The following is a 17,708-nucleotide window of genomic DNA, read 5'->3' on the forward strand; positions in this document are numbered from 1 at the left end:
ATTTATTAGTGGTTCACAATAGTAGAATTTCTAGCAAAAAAAAATAAATAAATAAATAAATCGATACAGCATAGTATCGCAATATTTTTGTGTGGCAATATGGCATCATCACACAGTGCCAAGTATCAATTTCTTATTATATAAATTATTAATATTACACATACAAATTAAACTTTAGGTGGCCTACTAGAATAATATGATATAACAGGCACGCAGTGATGGTCCAAGATAGACCAACGCCTGATCACTGGCTTGGTGTGCCCTTACATGACATCTAACTATAAAGCACGGCATCTCTATATTTATGTATGTATATTTGTGTGCATGTGTCTTTCACATAACTTGAGAACCATTCATCTGATTTGCTTAACACTTGGTATTGGTGGGGACCCAAGGACATGCATTGTCGAATTTGGTGTATTCTGGACACTTGACAAGTTTAATATTGATAAACTTTGAATAAAAAGGCCATTGGTGCTCGGTGGCTCTATACAGAGGCGGGGTCGGGGTTTTAGGGCTCTGCAGAGCTGAGAGGTCATCATATAAGCAAGGATTCTCTGTCCTGTGCTGCAGTATATATAACAACAGATGAAGAAAGAGATGGAGATGTTACATGGCAGCAAACTCAAGCATTTCAACCATCAGTGATGTAATTTTCTGAATGAACACTCTTGTTCCTGGACCCAAGGAAGTGCAGGGCTCTACAGGGTCAAGCAACATGTTATCCGTTACAGGCCATTATTCAGGCACGGCTCATTGACTACAAGTCAGATGCAGGATATAGGCCTACTAATGATACAATAGAACTCTTCAATTTCTGGAGTCAGCACGCACAAGCAGATAGCCATACTAACTTATATCACTAACGACGTTACTGCTGGCAAAATACCTCCACTAATTTAATCCGCGCTTTACTTTATAACCTCATAGATTATGTCAAAGAAAGCAACAAATATGTCTATTTGGAAACTAATACATTTTTTTAGTGTCTTTCCCCCATATTTCTTATCATGAGAAGCTGCTACTAGAGTGTGTTTTTTAGATGGATTTGGTGGGACCATTTGAGGGCCCATCTTACTATACATTTTAACCCTTTGTCTTACTAGGAATGTTAGTATTGCCAGTGGTAGAATAAGTGCAAAACTTTTTTTTCTTAAGGAAAACTATTAATAATTAATAGCAAAACTATTAATACCCCACAGTAAAAATAAGCTACTGCATTCAGCATTTTTGATTAAGTGAAGAATGAGTGAAGAGAGGCATTATCAGCACATTGTACTTAATTTTACTTAACATCTGTTTGGGGTAGAGCTTTCAACTCTATGATGATGCTGGATAATTTAATGAATAATAATGCATCATATTTTAATCATAGTATACCATTGACACGCAGGTATTTCTGGGGCCATGTAAGTTAACAATGAAGAAAGCAGTATTAAGAAGCAATTTGCATTTACAGAGAAGTAGTGCTTTAGGTTCAAACTGAGGATAGACCGATATATCGGGCCGATATTTGAGTTTTTTACTTGTATCGGCATTGGCCGATACGTGCGTGGGTTCGCGGATTTCAAAGTATGTGGTTAAGTTGAACAAAGCTGTTGAATCCTACTGTGTACAGTAGTTGTTTTATTTATGCTTCAGCTTAAATATTTGTTTATTTTATAAAAACATTACTGGAAGATTTAAGAGCACTGAACTCTTTTTTTATTTTAATGTATAATAATAATAATAATAATAATAATAATATTCTACCTGTTCTACCTCAACTTTCCATCTTGTTTTAGTATTTTTTAAACTTGAGACCTGTAATATTTGTTATCATTGTGTCATTTTTTTTTTATGTAAATTGAGGGAGCAAAAGCAGTATCGGGCCCCAAATGTCGGCTCAAGAAAATCGGCAGTCCATAATCGGTCATCGGCTAAGGGTGATGGAAAAAAAATCGGTATCGGCATCGGCCCTAAAAAATCCATATTGGTCTATCCCTAGTTCAAACAGTGAGGGGTGTTCACTTACGCCTGAACAGTTTCTCTCTCCAGCAGAGCCTCATTGAGCAGTTTGTTGAGCTCCTGTTCATTCTCCTGAGCATCGATCACCCTTTCAGCCAGGTCCCGCAGCCGCAGTCTTCTCCGAGGGTTAGGAAAAGATGGATTCACCACCTGAAGGCCCACAAAAAAACACCCACATATTCCATTTGTATATCTGATATCAGCTGGTCTGTCCCAAGACTTTAATCCACAGCTACAAACCTCTGAAAATTTCCAGTTGACCAACACCCAACGAGCTAGATTTCCATGACATTTTTTGTAGATGTTCATGATCCCCTGAGGGCAAGACTCAGCTGTCTATTTACACCTCAAGGAGAAAGTACACTCCTTTGAAGACAGCAATGTGCACATCTTGGACAGGGAAGACAGATGGTTGAAAGAGGTGTAAAAGAAGCCATCTATGTGAAATTGGAAAAAACATCTCTCAATAGAGGAGGAGGTCTGCGACACCACCTATCCCCCACCTATAATTCTGTCCTTTCATCCTTGCCCAGGAGATTTAACAGCTTAACCTCTAAAAACAATGGTCGTTCACAAATGGCCTCATGTGACTCTAACAACTCCAACGACCACCGGTGCAGCAGGAGTTTCAACGACCATCGATGACACACCATTGAAGCACTAACAAGTCAGTGACATCACTGGCCTTGTGAAGACCTCCCCAGAGGTTAAATACCTGGGTATTCCACACCAGTTTGTCAGACTAGTTTTACCCTAGTCTGACAAGCATGAACTGATGAAGCCTCTTGGATAAGAGGTGAAACGTCTTCTAAAACGAAGTCCAGCTGCATTCGATTCAATTGCCTTGAGATAACTATGACCTGGATAAATGAGAATATCCACAGGTATGATCCCGAGGTTAAACCAAATTGAGCCCAAATTTCCCATAGAACACAAGAAACATCAAAACCAAACTAAATAACTGCCTTGACATTTTCTGAGCACATTCACACTGCACAGAGAATCAATTCTGTCATCTTGTGTCATCCTAAGAAAAAAAGTAAACACTGATTAACACAAGATTATCTCACAGTCTCATAGAATCAATGTGCTAAGCAAATTTTATGGCAATCTACCCAAAGGCATAAACCGTTTTGGCTTCAATGATGCTATGACCTTTACACTGGTGCTACCCTCATGACAAACTTTAAACTTTTAGCTCCACTTCAAGTACAATTCTGTTCCTCAAGAGATAAGACACTGGCAAAAAGAAATTGTGTCCTCACAAAGTATATGGTGATGAAGGCTTAGTGATGTAGCAACTACTCATAAGGTTAGTTGGTGAGCTACTATAGCCAGAAACATGCTATCTAAACAGGAACATGCTAACATTAGCCCAGATGGTTTCCAACAGGACAAATTTATGTATCAAAGTTCACCACAGTAGAAATGTATATAAAAGCTGCATGAGATTTACTTTGCCTTGGCAAGCAATGGCACTAATCTGAGAGATTCCACTGAAAACAACCCATTTTGGTCAGAAATGTCACTCTTATAAATCCTGTTGTGGCCAGGCCCTAACAATAGCTAAATCATCAATACTAATATATTTCTATTTTTTGACAGTCCAGCGTTGTGAGTTGTTAAAACTGCTGCTTTTTGGGTGGCACCAGTGAGACTCTAGCTACAGTACATTATATTGTCATTCTAATTCTAATCGTAGACCTTAGCTTAGATCTTCAGACCAAAGCTTCGCAACGCATAAGTACATATAGCAAACAGCAGCAGTGACCTACCGTCTGACACCGGCACACTGTGAGGATGGAAACAGAGGGCTCGGCAGGAACGGAGCACCTGCCGCAGCAGTCCTTTTAACTTGACCAGCAGACTTCACTACAAGCTGATTGGCTGTTAAAACGGGTGACCAGACTTACGTTCTAAAAACCACCCACCAGCAATTTGACCAGCTGAGTTGCAGGTGACAACATCAGCCGGCTTGAGTCGAGCTCAGACTGGCCAGTTTACACAGCTGCAACTTTTCTCTGCAACGTTCTAAAACAGTTTGATCTCATCACAAATCTTTATCTAAACTGGGCTTTAGAGGTATTTTCTTGCTTACCCTGGTGTCCAGCTCTTCTGGTTCCTCTGGTGTGGTGCAGGCTGTGTTAACACTGCCGTTACACTCTGAGGTATTGATCAACAGCGGGGAGTTTCCATTGGAAGAGGTGACAGACAGCTTCTAATGCGAAACAAGTAAACAGGAAGTGCTGAGTGATTACTATGAAAAAGCTTACAGACTTTTTACAGATTTTAACTGTAACATTTCATCACTTTTTCTGTGCATCAGCTGGTGGAATACAAGACAAACATTTGAATATCCAAATATAAGCAGTGTAGCAGGTTTGACTCACAACACCATTGATGCCATTCTTCCCCACAGGTCCTTTAGGAACAACCACCAGATATGTCTCGATGCCCCTCTCCCGCAGGTAGTCGCAGCGGTCACCTCCGTTCCCTGGCTCCACATCAAACTCACCATGAAGGCACTCCATGGTGCTCTGTGAGATGTGGACACGACTGGTCCACACATACAGATGGGTCAAAGATTAGACAGGTAACTGTAGACTTCATGGAGCCATGAATCGTTTCTTAATCATTTTAAGATGTAGAATGTCACTGTATGCATTCAGTCAAATCCCCCTCCATGAATTTACAATGCTCATATACAGAGTGATGTATTGCAACTACTTTCTATCTAATGAACACAGTGTTAATATATTAGATTTAAAGAAATACTTGACCCACAAAATGACCATTTGTGAGTTAAGTACTCACTGCATGTTACCTTGAATTCATTGAGAAAGCTTTGTTTTTCTTGCATGCTTCCATACTGAATGAAGAATCCAAAAACAGAAAACATTCTTCAGGAACTGAAGCAAGCAGGAACTGCATTTAACATCAGCAAAACTACATCAAAACCTCAGTTTACAAACGCTCACACAACTCAAGCAGTATAATCAATATCTCATTTATCCAGTCGTATGCTCAGTACTTCCTAAACACATGCATTTTCACTTAAATGTTCTGATTTAAAACACTTCAGTGCAAACAGTCTCATGCACAGCCAAGTAGCTGCTTAAGAACGCATGTGCATTTGAACTCTGTTCAAGCAGAGCTCATATGCAGGTGTGTGCTCAGGCACACTTAGAACGCAGCACTCATAGACAGAAGGGTTTTTATAATATAACATTTTAGCAAAAATGTGTTTGGGGAGTATTGAGCATACAACTAGATGACTTCAATTCATGAAGAATGTTGGAGGCAAAGTTTTCTTCAATTCAATGTAACGAGGTGAGTAACTGAAAGCCCGCGCTACAAATGGTCATTTTGTGGGTGAAGTATTCTTTTAAGAACAACACAGGGTGGAGATGTTTGGTTGTGGCAGTGTATTTTCTTCTGTTACTGTAGAAATGTATAGTAGGGATGTGCACAATTAGTCAACGAGTCGATTAAATGTTGCTAACCTTGCTAGTTGGCACAAGAAATACTGGTTGGTTTAACATATTATAAAGATACCCAGAGAAAAATGGGAGGAGTTTGGTTTGGCATGTGAGACTAACCAGTGGCTCTGACCATCAACAGCCGTCCCTGTCTGTCTCTTTCACACACAGACAAACACACTTGTGCCCTTTCAGACTCATTGGCTAGAACCACATGCGCCATTGATACTTGATACAAGTCCACAGCCATCTGCAGACATTCAACACAGAAAGTCCGAACCTCCCACACTTCAGCCAGCTGGATGTCTTCTTGGTAGGCTGAACGAGAGAGGTGCTTTTGGGCACACAGGAGATTTGGAAAAGCCAGGTGTGTGTGTGTGTGTGTGTGTGTGTGTGTGTGTGTGTGTGTGTGTGCGTGCGTGCGTGCGTGCGTGTGTGTGTGTGTGTGCGTGCGCGCATTGCATGCACACTCACACACTGGTTACTTTGTCATGCATATGTGTGTGTTTAAATGGAGATGAGCCTGGAGATTATATACACAGCAAATAATTATTTGTTAATTTTTATTTACTGAGTTTTGGCATGTTTTGTGGCACAATGTGCAATATTCATACAGCGCTAAGTACCACTGCAGCAGCATTACACTCAATTTGGTCATTTAAAAACTGGATAAACAATCCCAAATCTCTTACATCTGACATTTTTTTTCAGACAGTGTTTAACCTGATAGAGTTAGTCCATGGGCCAGACCAGATTTCAGTACCACTCAAGGTGGCAAAACTTAGTAATAATTTATGAAAATGTCCATGTCTGTAAATGATATTTTGGTATGATAGACATTCCTGAGTGGCAGCTGTGTCACAGTAACCAGCCCATGAAGTGAACCACACCCTAAAGTAAATTGCATTTTAGACACTGGTGCATATACCAGTTTAGACTCATGGTCAGGACATTTTTCAGTGTTTCATTATATTGTGTTTGGTGTCATTTTAAAGGGGACATTGTTTGCTTTCACTCAAGCCCAATTGTGAATCCTTCTGACAAATACTGAGGTAACTGTAGCCCTTTAAACAGTCAATGACATAAATTGTTTCACAATTTTCAACTAAATTATATTTTTTCTTTTAGCCTTGTGGCATCTAGAAACATCAGGGACACAAAACTCAGAAACTGGAATACTCACAGAACTCTAAGGATTAAGGAAATGCATATTATACCCACACTTTTCATTGTGAGATGTTATTACGAGCCATAAGTTAGAAGAATGACTCTGACCGAAATCTCTCTCATTTAATTACTCATTTGAAGTAGTTTTGAGTAGCTGACTGTTCATCACGGTAAGCATTTTATCCAAACTTTAATAACTATGCAAAAGATACCTTAGTTTTTAGAATTTTAACATGTTGAACACCAATGGTTTAGGCCAAAGATAACACAACATTTACATTTGTTCCAGCTGGCAAAGAAGTGAGTGAGTCAGCAAGCTAGCTAGCTAAAGATGTGTGAGAGACTGGTGACAGCTGAGCTATCTTTTAAAGGGTAAGTCTATTTGGGACTTGGCTTTCAATTTACGTTTTATAGTAGTTAATTTAGTTAATATTGGTTAGGATTATTTTGACCCTTTATCAATGTTAGTTTTACTTGTAGGTTGTCACACTGTTGCTGTGAATGTGGAACCAGAGTACTGAGAGATTAATTAGGGGTTTGCATCAAAGTAATTATGATTTGTGGTTGTATATTGCAGCTGAAAACTGCCTGAATATGGCCACCAGTGAACAAGCAAGTAACAGCCCACCATTTAAAAAAAACACGGATGGAGTGCATCATCCACTGTTCTGATGATAGAAATAAGCTGGTTTCAGCACAAAGTGTTGACTCCTGGAAATTTCTGCTTAGGGCAGCTTTGATACGGAATCACGTACCAGTTTTGGAACTGGCAAAAGACATTCCTGAGGGTCAGATTCTAGAAATCTACTACCACAGAAAGTGTCTTCACTATAAAGAAAGATCTTAATAGAATCCTTGCAAAAGAAAAGAAAACTTTTACTACCACTTTCTGTGGTAGTAGTTTCCACTTCTTTGCCAGCTAGAACAAATGCAAAAGTTGTGTTTATCTTTAGCCTTAACCTTTGGTGTTCAACATGTTAAAATTCTAAAAACTAAGGTATCTTTTGCATAGTTTTTAAAGTTCAGATAAAATGCTTACCTTGATGAACAGTCAGTTGCACTGGTTGAAGCAAAGAGCATGCTGGTTTGCACATTATTTATGGAAATACTGTGAGTAACAAAACATCTACCGCGCTTTAAGTGGCCCTCCAGCCAGCAGAGGAATGAATGGTGCCAATTTGGCGACGATGTGGGTGGTATTCTGGAAGCCACCATGAAGGGTGGGGCAGACAGAACATTCCAAACAATGGCAATCGTGATGGTCAACATCGCCACGGAAAGGGTCAGTACAGAAGAGAAGGGATGCGCCAAAAGCAAGTACTCCAAGAATTGCAGGGCAAACAAGATCACGCAGCTGAGACAAGAACTACGACTCTTTAGAAAGCGTTTCAAGTGGGTAAACTAAGACGAGAAGCCTGGGCTAGCAGAACTACGCAGCATCCTGAGGAAAAGACTTCACACTATCCGGCAGCAGAGTGGCACAGGAGGCGGACTAAGGAAAGAGCTATCCAGCGTGCTGCCTTCCTTGCAAACCCTTGGGTTTACTAAACAGCTGCTGGGCCAGAAGCGCAGCAGACACCTCACATGCTCAAAAGGGGAGAATGACAACCATCTCTATCTCAACTTCAGTGATGCAGCATGGGAGGAAGACCTAGGAGAATGCAAAACCCTTATCAACCCACCAGCACCAACCACCGACTTTAACACCAAGGACCCCAGTTGGAAGGAAATCCAATCTGTGATCAAGACTGTTAGAACTAGCTCAGCGCTGGGACCCAACGATGTGCCCTACCTGGTGCACAAGAGGTGGCCCAAGCTCACACACCGCCTGTGGAAGATACTGAGGGCGATCTGGAGGAAGGGAAAGGTAGCCCAACAATAGAGATTCGCAGAAGGAGTGTGGGTGCCAAAGGAAGAAAAGTCAACTGGCATCGAGCAGTTTAGGACCATTTTCCTGCTCAATGTCGAGGCGAGGATATTTTTCAGTACTGTCTCCCGCTGGCTGACAGACTGTCTCTAACTCCTCAGTGCAGAAAGGGGGGATCCCGGAGGTCCCAGGCTGCCTGGAACACAGTGACGCAACTGATCAGTGAGGCTCGAGAAGGGAAAGGGGACCTGGCTGTGCTATGACTTGACCTAGTCAATGCATGTGGCTCCATACCACACAAGCTAGTGGAGGCAGCACTGGTGTGACATCATGTCCTGAGCAACGTCAAGAACTTCATCATGGATTATTATATCAACTTTAATCTGAGGTCCACTTCTGGGACAGTAACATCTGACCAACATCTTGAGAAAGGTATTATGACTGGATGTACAATTTTAGTGACCCTATTTGCTCTGGCCATAAATATGCCAGTCAAGTTAGCTGAAACAGAGTGTAGAGGCCCCAAAATCAGGTTGGGAGTCCGGCAACCCCCCATCAGAGCCTTAATGGATGATCTGACAGTAATATCTATGTCAGTCCCGGGAAGCAGATGGAATCTCCAAGGCTAGGAGAAGCTAATCACGTGGGCTCGGAAGTGCTTCAAGGCAGAGAAATCAAGGTCCTTGGTTCTGAGAAGAGAGAAAATGACAGACCTGTTTCATTTCTACTTTGGAGGAACCCAAATCCCATCCGTCATAGTGAAACCTGTGAAGAGCCTCGGGAAAGTCTCTGACTGCACCCTAAAGGACGTGCATCCATCAGAGCAGCAAACCAAGATCCAAGATGGCAGCATGTCTAGTGTCTCTGTGAAGTCTCTGTTGTGTGTTTGTCTGTTACAAGTAGTTTTACTTGGTTTTTAGTATCTTTCCACACTTTTGACTCAGGCTCTTTTACTGCTGTTTTACCAGCCCTTAGAAGTATACATCCAGCTCTGTGGATTGTGCATATTTTTTTTTTTTTTATCTTTTTTGGGAAGCTACCCTGCTCTGGCCTACTCCACCTGCTCAGAGGTTTGATCTGCTGTTTGTGGGCTGCTCTGAGTTTTTGGGAGCTGCTGCAGTGTGGCTAGTCTTTAGCCCAGATCTGCAGCAAGGAAAACTGAGACCCAGCACCTGCTATTGTGGGGCTTGACTTTAGCCAGGAACTACTGCATCCTGCATCTGCCTGGCCTACTCCATCCACCCTGCTCCGCAGCCTGAGGCCTAGGCTACTCCATCCATCCTGCTCAGCAGCCTGATGCCTTCACCTTCCACCCTGCCCCACAGCCTGAGGCCTTCACCATCCACCCTGCTCAGCAGCCTGAGGCCTTCACCATCCACCCTCCTCAGCAGCCTGAGGCCTTATCTATTGTTTGGTGATGGCTGGTGGAGCTGTGAAAATGGCTCATATCCTGGTTCTTCTCTGCCTCATGTCTGTGTTGAATTCTGAAAAGTACTCTCAACATGAGGAGTTCAGTGGACTCATGACTGTCTTGTCACCTGTGGTGAGTGCTCCTTGTAAAGGTTCCAATGTGTTACACAAACAATTCCATTTTATTTTGTTATCTGAGCCGACAAGCTCGTTTCACTTTGGTTGTTGTGTTTGATATCCTTCCATTATGGTTCTTCAGGACTGCTTCTTGAACTCGACATGCTTTTGTACTTTGCTAATCATGTTAAGATAAAGGATGCGTTGTGTGCTTCGACTTTAAGAAGAAGATGCCTGATTTTTTGGTTATTATTGCTTTCTGGAAACGTTTCAGCTAAACCCTGGTCCGACTAATTGCAGCCAGATTGCAACTCCGGCTGACTTTAAGTCAAGATCCAGTTTGGGCCTCCTTCACCTTAATATATGTAGTTTGTTATCCAAACTTGATTTTATTCAGATCTGGGGTGAATCTACTGATGCTGACATTATTGTTTTATCAGAAACGTGGCTTACCAAATCTATCTCTGACTCTGACATCTCCATAAATGGTTACAATATATATTATACTGACTGACTTAAGAGAGGTGGTGGTGTTGCCATTTATGTGAAAAATAAGTTGTGTGCATCCTTGTTGGTATCTAAATCAACTGGTAAACAATTTGAATTTTTGGCGTTAAATATTGAGGTGTCTAAGGGCCTTGTAGTTACCGTGGTTGGCTGCTACAGGCCCCCTTCAGCTGTCAGTGAGTCTTTGACCTCTCTGTCAAGCCTTTTACATCAACTTGATAACAAGGAAATTGTTTTACTTGGTGACTTAAACTTGGACTGGTTAACGTCTGTGTCAGAGGACTTAAAGGACCTTGGTGTCTCATTAAACATTACTCAGATTGTGGATAGTCCCACCCGTCCTAACATTGAATGTGCCAGTAAGTCATCTTTGATTGATTTCATTTTGACAAATGTCCCTCATAAATACTCTGCTGTGGGAGTATTTGCTAATTATGTTAGTGACCACTGTGTTGTGGCTGCAATTACAGACACAAAGGTTCAGAAATGTAAACCACGCATCATTATTAAACGTGACACTAAGCACTTTGTTGAACAGGGTTTTTTATTTGACTTGTTTTATTCTGAGTGGAGCAAAATTTATTTAATCGATCATATCGAAATTGCTTGGTCATATTTTTATCAAGGTTTCAAGGAAATAATAGACAAACAAGTTTAGAGTGAAGGGCCAAGATAACCTCTGGTTTACAGCAGAATTATCTAGTCTTCTGCACAAAAGAAATAAGGCCTGGGCGAAGGCTAGAAAGACAGACTCTGAGACTGACTGGCTCCATTTTAGGCAACTAAAATAGTTTTACATCTCAAGTTAAAAGTTCTAAATCTAGGTATTTTCTTTCTGTTACCACTGAAAACTTGAATGATCCTAGGAAATTCGGGAAAGCCATTAAAGCTTTATCTGTCAGTGGAAATCAAAATGAATTGCCCCCCTGTATTGCCACAGAATCTGGCACTATATCTGACAGACCCACTATGCTGAACTGTTTTAATGAGCATTTTGTATCTTGTGGCTCACTGTTCGACTCCGTTTCTGACTCTGCTTCTGTGTACACTTCAGTTCCTGATCCTGTCCAAAGTGGCACAGATGAACCTTTCCGCTTTTCTCCATTTTCGGTTGCTGATGTACATGAAGCCTTAAACAAGTTAAATCCTGAGAAACCTGCTGGCCCTGACAACTTGGAACCCTTTTTCTTAAAAATAGCTGCAGATTTTATTGCACCACCTCTGACTTATCTTTTTAACCTTTCAGTTAGCTCTAACTCAATTCCAAAAATATGGAAATCAGCCTATGTCCTCCCTCGACATAAAGGAGAACCTAGTTGTTTGAATAACTATAGGCCAATTTCTAAATTGTCAGTTTTAGTTAAGTTTCTTGAAAATTTGGTGAGTGAGCAGTTAAAGGAGTTTTTAGGTGCAAATGACATTCTTTCTAAGCATCAGTCTGGCTTCAGAAAGAAACACAGCACTATAACAGCAGCTATGAAGGTGGTGAATGATTTCATTGACTCTGTTGATAAGAAGCAGTGCAGCACTATTTATTGACTTTTCCAAGGCCTTCGATACCGTTGACCATCTCATTTTGCGACAAAGATTATCTAATATTGGTATTTCTGATCAGGCTCTGGGTTGGTTTGTGAACTATCTGTTGGAAAGGTCGCAGTGTGTTCAATTTGATGGGCTCACCTCTGAATGGTTAACATTTGTAATGGTGTACTGCAGAGTTCTGTGTTAGGTCCGCTGTTATTTTCAATTTATATTAATAATTTGGGTCATAATGTGATTGGAGCTAATTTTCATCTTTATGCAGATGACACAGTGGTATACTGTGCTGCCCCCTCCATCATGGAGGCCCTTGCCAAATTGCAGACTATTTTTAATATCATCCAGACACAGCTTTTTCAACTAAAATTGCTTTTAAATCCTGACAAAACTAAGGTAATGTTGTTTTCAAATAGGTCAAAACCTGACAACACCTTAGATACTGTTACAACTCAGGGAAGAAACTTGAGATTGTCTCCTGCTATAAATATCTGGGCATATGGATAGACGACTGCCTGTCTTCTAAACCTCAGGAATAATCTTCTTAAAAAGCTGAGGTTGAAGTTAGGGTTTTATTTTAGAAACAAGAGCTGTTTCTCCTTTGAGGCCAGAAAGAAACTTATTTCTGCAACCTTTTTACCACTTCTTGATTATGGTGATGTTTTATATATGAACGCTCCAGCCCATTGTTTGAGGATGTTGGACACTGCGTATCACAGTGCTCTGAGATTTGTCTCAAACTGTGCAATACTGACTCATCACTGTACTCATCACTGGCCCTCACTGACTATGCGAAGGCTCAGTCACTGGTACCTGTTTATCTATAAAGCCATGCTAGGCATGCTCCGTTCTTATATCTGCTCTTTGATTGTTCAGAAAGCTGGTGGTAGCTATAGCTTGAGATCGCAAGATATTGTGCTATTGTCTGTACCAAGTGTAAGGCCTGAACTGGGAATAAAGGCCTTTAAGTGCTCAGCTCCTCTTACCTGGAACAGCCTTCAAAAAGACTTGAATCTTGGGAGCCTTATCCCGCTGCCTGATTTTAAAGTTCTGATAACCTCAATGATGAAGGGGCAGGAGGCAGTGGAGCAGGCTTCGTCAAAGAGCTCTGATGGGATCTGTGGCACCCGGCCATGCAGCATTGGGTAGCATTCCAACAACCAGCTACCAGCTATAGCAATCTAAAAGGCAAGGACAGGCGGGACCTGGATGGAAGGTAGTGGAAGGAGGAAGGAGAAGTGTGCAGAGCTGGCGGAGGATTGCCGCAGACAGGGGTGGCGTGCACGGTGCATGCCCATTGAAGTGGGGAGCAGGGGCTCTGCGGGAAGATCATTATGCAAGGCCTACAGCCTCCTGGGCATCACTGGAGCACACAAAAGGAAAGCTATCAGCAGAGCCTCAGCAACTGCAGGGAAGGCAGAGATGGCTCTGGATTATTAGGGACAAGCAGTGGGCTGATGCCTCTTGGACACAGGCCGGGAATTGATTACTCCCGGTCGAGTCGCCTGGGTGAGGGGGTTTGAAGTTACGAGATCCAAAACACCCTATGACCCCCAGGTACTTCACAGATGAAGTGTCCAAGTGCATCTGGAGATGTATGTATCTACCTGAGTAGTGTGTGCTTACAGAATCATTGTGTGAGTGAGTGAGTGAGTGAGTGAGTAAAGTGTATTGTTCTACATTTTGTACAATTGGATTTTTTTTTCAATGTTTTATGAAACAAAGAAAAAACGTATTTCATTTTGAAAATACAAAATTACTCCAAAGTATATTGTCACAAATTACTTCTCTTTTTTTTTCCTGACACATACCAATTTCTATGTCTAAAATGCAATTTACTTTAGGGGGTGGCTCACTTCATGAGCTGGTTACTGTGACACAGCTGCCACTCAGTAATGTCTATCATACCAAAATATCATCTACAGACATGGAAATTTTCATAAATTATTACAAAGTTTTGCCACCTTGAATGGTGCCGACAAGTGAAATTTTGGGCTCTAGCCCATGGACTAATTAATTGTTCAATTTTGACTGTTTTTAGTATTTTATACTTTTAGACTAGTCGACCAATCTAAGTTTTAACGTCAGGAAAATTAGTCATTAGGAACATCCTCAATTTATATGATATTTGAACATATATAATAAGATGCAGTTTAGAGTTCAGGGAAATGCTAGTAACATCTGTGTGGTGAAAAATAAACATCCATGCTCAATTATATTATTTTCTTTTGGATTAGTATTTTGAAGTCATCTCTTTCATCAACTTAATTTCCAGCAGCAGGCAGCTGTTTTCAGTGAGAAAGCTCTAATAAAGCAAGCAGTCCAGTTCAGTTTAATTCAGTACAGTACAAATTAAAAGAGTTATTTTTCCATTTCCGTTGGCAAGAGTTGTGGATGGTACCAATGGAACCATCCCCTTTTTTGACCACCCCTCTGTTGGGATACCTAGCACACAGATCTGGTACTAAAAGATGGCGCTAGAAACATTGCAGTCCGTGGATTGGTATGATCCTCCTGTCGCCTCACACTTTCTGTCTCAAATCAGACCAGGGGAAACTGTCAACAATGTAACTTTACATACAAAACACATATTTTCAACCACCCTTACTCTGGAAAGAGATTTCACATCAACAGCATCATCTCCTGCAAAGCAAAAAATGTCATTTACATGTTACAGTGCCCCTGTGGCCTAGCCTACATTGGCAAAACAACAAGACCTTTAAAAACCAGAATCACTGAACACAGATGTGCAATCCGAAACAATGACCCATCCAGTCCTGTTGCTGTCCACTCTGCACAAGCTCGCCACAGTGTATCCTCCTTAAAATACATTGGAATTGACTCTGTAAAAATCCCGTGCAGGGGAGGGGATGTGGACTCTCTACTTTTGAGGGGAGAGTTATACTGGATTTATACACTCGACACCCTAGCACCAAAGGGTCTAAATGAGGACTTCAACATAAAACCTTTTCTTTGAACTCTTGAGGCATGCCTAATGGACTTGTTTGCATGTTGTTTCTTGTTGTGCTTACCTTATAATACCTATACCTATAATGCTTCTTGACATTTACTGTGTTGCCATTAATGTGTAGCCATGTCAACTAAACATGAAAAATTGGAAAACTGAAGAAATATTAAACTATTTGAATATTCTTTGGATCTTTGAATGTAGAATATGTGACTGTTTTTGGATGTTTTGTGCTGTTTAATATTGAAAGGAGTGGTCCTATCTATTAAGATTTACAGTCAGGTCCATAATTATTTGGACAATGATACAGTTGTTGTCATTTTGGCTCTGTACACCACCACAATGGGTTTTAAATGAAACAATGAATACCTGCTTAAAGTGCAGACTCTCAGCTTTCATTTAAGGCTTTTTTCAAAAATGTAGTATGAACCGTGTAGGAATTACAACCATTTCTTCACACAGTCCCCCAACTTTAAGGGCTCATAAGTATTTGGACAAACTAACATAATCATCAGTTTAACAGTCAGTTTTAATACTTGGTTGCAAATCCTTTACAGTCAATGACTGCCTGAAGTGTTGGACACATAGGCATCATCAGATGCTGGGTTTCTTCCCTGGTGATGCTCTTCCAGCCCTTTGCTGCAGCCGTCTGCACTTCCTGCTTGTGTTTTGGGTGTTTTGCCCTCAGTTTTGGCTTCAGCAAGAGATACGCATGCTCAGTTGGATTCAGGTCAGATGATATGACTTGACCATTGCAGAACATTCCACTTCTTTGCCTTAAAAATGTCTTTGGTTGCTTTTGCAATATGCTTCAGGTCAATGTCCATCTGCACTGTGAAGCATCGTCCAATGAGTTTTGAAGCATTTAGTTGAATCTGAGCAGATAATGGTGCCCCAAACACTTCAGCTTTCATCCTGCTGCTCTTGTAAGCAAGACAAGACTTCACTAGAATAAATACAGAGGGTTTATCACAAGATGCAAACCATTGGTTAGCCTTAAAAATGGAAGGCCAGATTAGAGTTTGTCAAAAACCATCTAAAAAGCCTGTACAGTTGTGGAACAGCATACTATGGACAGATAAAACAAAGATCAACTACCAGAATGATGGGAAGACAAGAGAAGGAAGAAGGGAAGGAACTGCTCATGATCCAAAGCACACCACCTCATCAGTGAAGCATGGTGGAGGTACTGTTATGTCATGGCCATGTATGGCTGCCAGTGGAACTGGTTCTCTTGTATTTATTGATGATGTGACTGCTGACAAGAGCAGCAGGATGAAAGCTGAAGTGTTTGGGGCTACATTATCTGCTCATATTCAACCAAATGCTTCAAAACTCATTGGACGATGCTTCACAGTGCAGTTGGACAATGACCTGAAGCATACTGCAAAAGCAACCAAAGACATTTTTAAGGCAAAGAAGTGGAATGTTCTGCAATGGTCAAGTCATATCATCTGACCTGAATCCAATTGAGCATGCGTTTCTCTTGCTGAAGCCAAAACTGAGGGCAAAACACCCAAAACACAAGCAGGAAGTGCAGACGGCTACAGTAAAGGGCTGGAAGAGCATCACCAGGGAAGAAACCCAGCATCTGATGATGCCTATGTGTCCAACACTTCAGGCAGTCATTGACTGTAAAGGATTTGCAACCAAGTATTAAAACTGACTGTTTAATTGATGATTATGTTAGTTTGTCCAAATACTTATGAGCCCTTAAAGTCGGGGGACTGTGTGAAGAAATGGTTGTCATTCCTACATGGTTCATACTACATTTTTGAAAAAAAGCCTTAAATGAAAGCTGAGAGTCTGCACTTTAAGCAGGTATTCATTGTTTCATTTAAAACCCATTGTGGTGGTGTACAGAGCCAAAATGATGACAACTGTATCATTGTCCAAATAATTATGGACCTGACTGTAAATCAGCCATCCTACTAAATTTTATATAGAGGCACCTCTATCTAGCCGATGGAAAATATGACAGTCAGATGGCCTAATGGTGTTCATTTCTTGGTCTGGTATAGAGATTGATATATATATTTTTATATATGGATCTTTGTATATATATATTATTCATTTGTCACTGTGAATATTTTTCACTGTTTTTCAGTTATTTTTGATCATGTGACCCATCATGTGACCCCACTGACGTCCCTTTAAAAATGGAGTCCTAGATGTATATCTCATGTCTGAAGAAGAGCGTGTGGCTCGAAACGTAACATATAGTTTTTGGGATGTGCTAAATAAATGCACGTGAACTGGGAGCATCAAGTGTGTGGACTATCCTTCTTGACAACTTTGATCATTCCCTTTGTTTTTATTGTCTCTCTAGGATGACATACACCTGTGTGATGATTAGATCATTGTTCATGTTACATTTATGAATTTCAACCAGATTATGTGAACTGCGCCCGAGCAACACTAAACCCCTGTGCTTGCCTGAGAAGGACTAAACGCACAAACACGCTATTTTTTGAAATATCTCATCAAGAGAGACTCTCACTGCAGTCTGTTCTTTTTATGTCTGTGTGCCGACCCTGTCCTGTGGACGATAACCAAGGTGCAGACTTCCATATGTGTCACCGGTGATGAGGAAATACAGCCAGAGCTCAACAGAGCAGTGACTTACAACAACCCCACCCACATTTAAGAG

General features: G+C 41.0%; 1 protein-coding gene across 7 annotated transcripts in view; it reads right to left on the bottom strand.

The window, feature by feature from the left end:
• adcy3a (adenylate cyclase 3a) overlaps nucleotides 1-17,708 on the bottom strand; it is a 158,915-nt gene that overhangs the window by 85,280 nt on the left and 55,927 nt on the right. For 6 of the 7 annotated variants that reach the window (XM_033638946.2, XM_078172048.1, XM_078172047.1 and 3 more), the window contains 3 exons: nucleotides 4,398-4,563; nucleotides 4,106-4,225; nucleotides 2,015-2,157 (listed from right to left, as the gene is read on the bottom strand). In XM_033638946.2, the coding sequence (XP_033494837.1) occupies nucleotides 2,015-2,157; nucleotides 4,106-4,225; nucleotides 4,398-4,563 (429 nt within the window). The remainder of the gene's footprint in view (nucleotides 1-2,014; nucleotides 2,158-4,105; nucleotides 4,226-4,397; nucleotides 4,564-17,708) is intronic. The other variant, XM_033638945.2, reaches the window with a different exon arrangement.

The sequence above is a fragment of the Epinephelus lanceolatus genome, chromosome 10 (assembly GCF_041903045.1).
Source record: "Epinephelus lanceolatus isolate andai-2023 chromosome 10, ASM4190304v1, whole genome shotgun sequence".
Lineage (NCBI taxonomy): Eukaryota > Metazoa > Chordata > Actinopteri > Perciformes > Serranidae > Epinephelus > Epinephelus lanceolatus.